Consider the following 8,408-nt stretch of genomic DNA (forward strand, 5'->3'; position numbering starts at 1 on the left):
TTTTAAAAGTTCATTTTTGACTTTATTTCTTTGAAATGCAAGAGTTGGAATATTTCAGTAGTGTTTTGTTGTGGTTTACCTTGTCACACTTACATTCTCTTGATTTTTCAAAGTTCATATTGGGTTTCTTTCTTTGAAATGCAAGAGTTGGAATATTTCAGTAGTGTTTTGTTGTGCTTTACCTTGTCACAGTTACATTCTCTTGATTTTTAAAAGTTCATTTTGGATTTCTTCCGTTGAAATGCAAAAGTTAGAATATTTCAGTAGTGTTTTGTCGGGGTTAACTTGTCACAGTTACTTTCTCTTTATTTTTCAAAGTTAATTTTGTATTTATTTCGTTGAAATTCAAGAGTTGGAATATTTCAGTAATGTTGTGTCATGGTTTACCTTGTCGCATTTACATTTTCTTGATTTTTCGATGTTCGTTATGGATTCCTTTCATTGAAATGCAAGAGTTGGAATGTTTCAGTAGTGTTTTTTTATGGTTTACCTTGTCGCAGTTAAATTCTCTTGATTTTTCAAAGTTCATTTTGGATTTCTTTCCTTGAAATGCACGAGTTGTAATATTTCAGTCGCATTTTGTCGTGGTTTACCTTGTCGCAGTTATATCCTCTTGATATTTCAAAGTCCATTTTGAATTTTTTTCGTTGAAATGTAAGAGTTGGAATATTTCAGTAGTGTTTTGTCGTGGTTTACCTTGTCACTATTACATTCTCTTATTTTCAAACTTCATTTTGTATTTATTGAGTTGAAATGAAAGAATTTGAATATTTCAGTAGTGTGTTGTTGAGGTTTACCGTGTAACGGTTACATTCTCTTGATTTTCCAAAGTTCATTTTGGATTTATTTCGTTGAAATGCAAGAGTTGGAATATTTCAGTAGTGTTTTGTCGTCGTTTAATTTGTCAAACTTACATTATATTTTTTTTCAAAATGTAATTTTGGATTTATTTAATTTAAATTAAAAATTTGGAATATTTAAGTAGTGTTTTTTAATTGTTTAACTTGTCACACTTACATTCTCTATATTTTTCAAAGATCATTTTGTATTTCATTTGTTGAAATGAAAGAGTTAGAATATTTCAGTAGTGTTTGGTCGTGGTTTACATTGTCACAATTACATTCTCATGAGTATTAAAAGTTCATTTTTTATTTATTTAATTTTAATGATAGATTTGGAATATTTAAGTAGTGGTTTGTTGCGGTTTACCTTGTCATCGTTACATTATCTTGTCAAAATTAACTTCTCGTATTTTAAATGTTCTTTTTGAATTTCTTTCGATGAAATGAAAGAGTTGTACTATTTCAGTAGTATTTTTTTTAAGTAAAAATTGTCAAAATTATATTCTATTTATTTGTAAAATTTTATTGATGATTTCTTGATTTGAAATGTAAGAATTGGAATATTTAAGTAGTGTTGTATTATGGTTTACCTTGTCATATTTAAATTCTCTTATTTTTAAATTTTATTTTTGTATTTATTTATTTTAAATGAAAGAGTTGGAATATTTCAGTAGTGTTTTGTTGTGGTTTACCTTGTCATAGTTACATTCTCTTGATTTTTCGAAGTTCATTTTGAATTTCTTACGTTGAAATGCAAGAGTTGGAATATTTCTGTAGTGTTTTGTGGTGGTTACCTTGTCATGGTTACATTCTCTTGATTTTCAAAAGTTCATTTTGTATTTCTTTCTTTGAAATGCAAGAGTTGTAATATTTCAGTAGTGTTTTGTCTTGGTTTACATTTTCACAGTTAAAATATCATGATTTTTCAAATTTCATTTTTGATTTATTTAATTTAAATTCAATACTTGTAATATTTAAGTAGTGTTTTTTAGTGGTTTAACTTGTAGCACTTACATTATATTGATTTTTCAAAGATCATTTTGAATTTATTTCGTTGAAATGCGCGAGTTGGAAATTTTTAAGTAGTGTTTTTTGGTGGTTTAACTAGCCACAGCTACATTCTCTTGATTTTTCAAATTTTATTTTAATTTCTTTCATCGAAATGCAAGAGTTGGTATAGTTAAGTAGGGCTTTGTCGTGGTTTACCGTGTCACATTTACAGTCTATTGATTTTTCAAAGTTTATTTTGAATTTCATTCTTTTAAATTAAAGTTTTACAATATATTTCTTGGTTTGTCATGGTTTACATTTTCTCTCATAATTAATTTATTGATTTAACTTTGCATTTGAATTTATTTCGTTGAAATGCAAGAGTTGGAATATTTCAGTAGTGTTTTGTCGTGATTTACCGTGTCACAGTTACATTCTCTTGATTTTTCAAAGTTCATTTTGAATTTCTTTCATTGAAATGCAAGAGTTGGAATATTTCAGTAGATTTTTGTCGTTGTTTACCTTTTCACAATTACATTCTCTTATTTTCAAACTTCAGTTTGGATTTCTTTCGTTAAAATGAAAGAGTTGGACTATTTAAAGACAGTTTTGTCGTGGTTTACCTTGTCATGATTACATTCTCTTGATTTTTCAAAGTTAATTTTAAATTTCTTTCCTGGAAATGCAAGAGTTGGAATATTTCGGTAGTGTTTGGCGTCGTTTAAAATGAAAAGCTCACTATATAAAGAATTTTCGTAGTTTAGTTCCGTTGTTTCCATTGAAATTCAAGAGTTGGAATATTTGAATAGCGTTATGTCGTGGTTAACATTATTACAATTACATTCTCCTGATGTTTCAAAGTTCATTTTTTGAATTTCATTCGTTGTAGTGTAAGAGGTGGAATATTTCGGTTGTGTTTTGTGGTGGTTACCTTGTCAAGCTTCTATTATATTGTTTTTCCAAAGTTCAATTCGGATTTTTGTCGTTGAAATGCAAGAGTTGGAATATTTCTGTAGTGTTTCCTTGTCGTTTAACACGTAAAGGTTACAATCCATTTATTTTTCGAATTTTCTTGCTGTTGTTGTAATTGAAATGCAAGAGTCTGTTTATTTCGGTAATGTTTTGGCGTGGTTTTATATTGTCGCAGTAGCTGTCTCTAGATTTTTTCAAAGCTCATCTTGGATTTTAGTCCTTGAACTGCAAGAGTTAGAATATTTCAACAGTGCTTTGTCGTGGTTTACCGTATCACACTTACATTTTTATGATTTTTCAAAGTTCATTTTGAATTTGTTTCATTGAAATGAAAGAGTTGGAATATTTAAGTAGTGTTTTGTTGTGGTTTACCTTGGCATAGTTACATTCTCTTGTCACTAGGAAATTCTATTATTTTCAATTTTCTTTTTTAATTTCTTGCCTAGTATCTTCATTAACTTGACTTACTTTTGACTCAATTCTCCTGCTGACTTGGCGCTAGTGTCGAGAGAGCCGACACTATCCTTCTCCAGTAAACACGATCTTGAGCTGCCGCTGGTACATCTTCGGGTCTTATGCTTGTCCTACTTAGAAAATTATGTACATTTTCGGACCATCTTGCTCTTGGGCGACCGTGTGGTCCCTCCCATCCAGAGACCACAGGGTTAAAATCAAATACAATGAAGGGGTCTCTTTTGGCATTCAGAGAAGGTGGCCATATCATCTCAGTGTGCGTTGCGCAAATTGAAGGAAGAACGCAACCTGCATCGTACGGGACACGAGGTTTGTGTTACTGATAAAGTCGTACCAACAAAGTCCCTCTATCTTCCAGAGTCCTTTTCCTTGAATTACTTCCAGCATGCTCAAAGTCTTGGGGGTTGCTGGCCAATTTTCTGTGCCATATAGTAGGACTGAGCCGACATATGCATTAAATATCCCCATCTTTGTAGGACACAGGGGCGGTGATGGGATTTAGTTGAAACTTTCAGGAAAAACAAAGTGAATATTTAAATAAATTAAAAACCAGTAATTAGAACTAATAAATTAGAATTAACAACGGAGTGCATCTGCAATATCTTGGAAGTGGCTAAGCGTCATTTTTTTTTTCAATCAAAAGATACTACGCATGTCTAGGTTGTCAGGAGGGTGTATCTAAAATGTCCCCGGAACAGCTGGTGGCATTTAGTTTGAAATTCCGTTAAACTTAATTAATTCTAACTCTTTATTGGAAATCAAAATTGATCGTGCCTTTTTTAGTTAAAAGTGATTGGAGGGTAATCAGCCCCCTCCTTAGACCCTTATATTCCCAAATGCATACGATTAAAAATTTTAAAGAGCCATTCTGTTCTAAATAGTCCAAAGGCAAAATAACTATGGTTCCTTGGTTGAACCTCTAAGCCCCGGGTAGTGGCGTAATTTCGTCAAAATCCTGGGGGGAGGGAAGCTAGAGCTAATTTTCCCAAATCAACTGAAAATGACAGTGAAAACTGAAAAATTATACATATATTACCATAAAGGCAAAGATATACTAAACGAAACAGACCTGTTTATCTGGATACTTGAATTATGCAGGCTTATATGTGGTCAAACTTGGGTCTGGAGGGGGCAGTTGAGATCAGAAGAAATAGAAACCTACAATAACGCAAACTCAAAATGACCACAAATTACTATTAAAGAATAAATGAAACCCAAAACGAACAGAAATCAAATAAGCAATAATAAAAAAAACAAAGCCTACAACAGGTACTAATATGAATGAATATATAAATTTTAAAACGAGTGAAACTTAAATTGAATATGCAAATCAAGCTTGATACGAACAAAAATCCTAGCCAAGAAGAGTTTGGGCACTGTCTCTTTCTCTCACTGTAAGAGTCTAAAACCTACTGCGTCATTGGCACTTTACTGAAAACTATATGTTTTTTTTATCAATCTTGGAAAGTACAAATAAAATCGAACTGAATATTTGATATATAATGATATTAATTCTTGGCAATCGTCAGTTCAAGATTTTATTTCACTATAGTTTTTATTGTCATTTTCAATGCTGTAATACCTGGAAAAGAAAATATTTGTAAGGTAATTCATTTTCAGCGAAGCGCCAATGACGCAGTAGGCTTTAGACTTTTACAGTTAGGGAAGGCGGCTGTATCCAATCTCTTGTTTGTAGTAAAACTGTATTTATCTTGAAAAGCCTTGGAGGGAACTAATAAAATTAAACTAAACATTTGATATATAATGATATTACTTGCTGAAGGCTCATCTGTTAAAAATTAGATTCTATCATAATTTTATTTTTATTTTCAATGTTGTAAAAAGTACAAAAGAAAATATTTGTAATATAATTCATTTTTAGTAAAACGCAAATGACACATTAGGTTTTAGGCTGTTACAGTGACAGAAGGAGGCAGTACCCAAACTTTTGTATATAGGGATATTTGCTCGTTTCAAGCTTGGTTTACACATTCAATTTAAGTTTCACTCATTTTAAGATTTATTTATTCATTTATATTAGTACCTATTGTATCGTAAACTATTGTAAGTATTTCAATGCTTACTGTTGTATATTTTAACTGTATACATACTATTGCATATTATTGTATATTTCAATTGTAAACTACCCGAAAGCACAAGATCAGAACTTTAATTTTCAGAACCGACAGTTTTTATACGAAACGAATCATGCTCTGTATAAAGCTGGCATGAAAAAAGCAAAATATAGTACTTTCTTTAAACAGTTTGTCACCGAAACATATCATCGGCTATGAAATATATTTGGGCTAATTGACCTTTTTCTAGAATTCTCAAGTGCCTTTGAAATTCACAGTAATCAAGCAGTTCGTGGTAACGAACTGTAAGTAAGGAGCAATTCTACTCAATATTAACCGGAAATCTAAGAAATCAAAGTTCGATACCAATAGATACATCAAAAGAATCAGCTTATTATACTGATTCCAAATATACAAGATTCATGAAGTTTAGTGTTATCCATCAAAAGTTTCGACCCTGAGAAAATTTGTTGATTTTTGAAAAAGGGGGAAACACCTCATAAAAGTCAAGGTATATTAATGAAAACCATACCATCAGATTAAACGTATCAGAGAACCCTACTGTAGACGTAACAAGCTCCTATATACAAAAATATTGTAGTAGCCTATGCTATTTTTGCCGGGAGAAAGACCAAAATATTGGATGGCAACTAGTCCCCCTCTCACGACCTTTTTCCCCAAAGCTATCTGACCAAAATTTTTAGATAGTCATTTTGTTCAGTATAGTTGAAAGATCAAATAACTACGTCATTAGGGGTAAAATGACCCTCCACAGTCGGTGGGAAGAGGCCTGTAAACTGTGAAATTTTGCCCATTGTTTAAGTATAGTATTTGTTATTGGGAAGTATACAGATATTTTTCCGGGGAGGAATTTTATGCTTGGGGTGGGTTTCCATAGGGAGAATTTTTCGTGAGGAGGAACATTTCTGGAGGGTGAACTTTCCTGGGGAAGTTTTACACTGGGGGGTTTGAAAGAATTCCTTTGCAAAATTCTTTTTATTTGTCTTACTTTCTCTTTGCCAGATCAATTACGCATGTGAAGATGTTCTGCGAAATTATCCAGGGGCTTTTTTCAGCGTGTTTGGATTTCCGGAAAACATTTTCCACGGGAGGGGGTATTTCCGGAGTGATCGAGAAAACGGTTAGAAATTGAATTCTTTTTCAAAAGAAAGTAGGCTAAGGAGAATTTTTAAGGCTGAATCGTCTGCAAGAAATTTTACAGGGGGTGGATTTTCAGCGAGGATGGAACTACCCGAAGGGAATTTTATGGAGGGGGGCTGATGGCATTTTACATGGGAGAAAACTTCCACGGAGGAGTTTCTCATGAGGCGACGGGGAATTGTTCATGGAGGGTGAGCCAGATTTACCAGCATTATTTGAAAAACGATCAGAAACTAAATAAAATAACAAGTTAATTATAACTGAAAGTAAGGAGCAACATTAAAACTGAAAACGAACAGAAATTATTCCGTATACGAAGGGTTTGGACCCCTTCTCAATACCTTGCTCTTTACGCTAAAGTTTGACTGTTTGTCCCAGTTGTTTTAAGAACGGCTCCTGAAACACAAATGCCGTTTAATTAGTAAGCTTTTTTAAAAGTTCTAAGAACTTTAGCGTGAAGAGCGAAGTATTGAGCAGGCTGGGCAACCCCTTCATATACGGAACAAGTTCTGTTCGTGTTGAATTTTAGTGTTGCTCCTTACTTTCATTTCTAAAAAGCTTGTTTTTTTATTTGATTTTCTTTAAGTAGAAGTGTAACAAGCTGTTCTTTAGAACTCAAAATAGTGTCACGCTACCTACGATGCAAAGTTACGACTGCTATTCCTAAAGAAATGACTAAATGTTTTTAATACTCCCCCCACCCCAAGTTTTAAAAAAATACCCATGTTTGGTAATTTCATTGAAAAATAAAATTTTTGGTGTTTTCTTTGAAAAATTTACTCCCCTGGATTAAAAAAAATATGTTTTGCCCTCCGCCCAGCAGCAGTGGCGTAATCCCTTCAAAACCCTGGAGGAGGAAATTCAGGAACAATTTCCCAAATCAAGTGAAAATGACCGTGAAAACTGAAAAATTAACCATATATTACCATAAAGGCAAAGATATACTGAAAAACTGACCTGTTTCTCTGGATGCTTGAAATATGCAGGCTTATCTTTGTTTTGACAAGATTTTTTTGCAGAAACTAAATTTCAGCTAGGGGGCAAACTGAGGTCTGAGGGGAAATTGGGGTCTAGGTGGGAAGTTGCCCCCCCCTTTCCCATAGCAAATTTACACCCCTGCCCACCAACGTTTTAGTAATTGGTGCCACTGGCTAAGTTTAACCTTCCATGCACTTTTACGGAAGCTAATGCATCTATAAAGAGGAAAAGAATGTACTCGATGCTTTAATTGAGTTCCCAAAATCAACGCCGATTTTAAAAGAAATCGGCGTCGATTTGAGCTTCAAAATTTTCTAGTTATCGGCGCCGATTTACAAAATCAGCACCGATTTTCATCATGATCATCACAAAAAAAAGATATACAAATAAATAGTCAGCAACAGCAACAGCAACTCTATAAGAAAATTAAAACAAATTTTCTTGTGAATTATTATCGCTTCTAATCAGCAGTTATACCAAACCAATCCTGCTCAACTCATCCTCAGGGCTATACTGTGGTGTTCTTCTCCCCATAGTATAGTGCAGACGGTTTGATATCATTCCATTTTCCCTTCTTGCTTTAGTTTTGTTTTTCTCTGTTTAAAGCTTTTTCCAATAGGCAATGTTTAGAAGTCCTCCAAAAAAAATGTCCCCCCAGATCCCAAATCAAATTCCAGTGAATGTGCCATAGTGAAAGATACCCATCTTGGCTGGTCAAGCACACTTTCTCAAAGTTCAAATGATAGCTCCAGTTCGGAGAATAGGACAATGATAAGTGTAGGGGCTAATGTAACCATAATTGATGATAATGGGTTTCAAGAGGTCCTCTCTAGAAGTTCTAAAAAAAGGAAAAAAATTTCCCCAATTAAAAGCATTTCCCCTCTCCCTGCCCAAGATTATCCCTCCCAAAACTTAA

At 33.3% G+C, this 8,408-nt stretch overlaps 1 protein-coding gene across 1 annotated transcript in view; it reads right to left on the reverse strand.

The window, feature by feature from the left end:
• The window catches only part of LOC148953200 (telomere length regulation protein TEL2 homolog), a 17,311-nt gene extending 13,783 nt beyond the window's left edge, over positions 1-3,528 (reverse strand). The window contains exon 1 of the mRNA XM_089087902.1: positions 3,297-3,528. Within this exon, the coding sequence (XP_088944028.1) occupies positions 3,297-3,528 (232 nt within the window). The remainder of the gene's footprint in view (positions 1-3,296) is intronic.
• Positions 3,529-8,408: the final 4,880 nt, after the last annotated feature.

The sequence above is a fragment of the Artemia sp. Qi Xiang Cuo genome, chromosome 4 (assembly GCF_049724085.1).
Source record: "Artemia sp. Qi Xiang Cuo chromosome 4, ASM4972408v1, whole genome shotgun sequence".
Lineage (NCBI taxonomy): Eukaryota > Metazoa > Arthropoda > Branchiopoda > Anostraca > Artemiidae > Artemia > Artemia sp. Qi Xiang Cuo.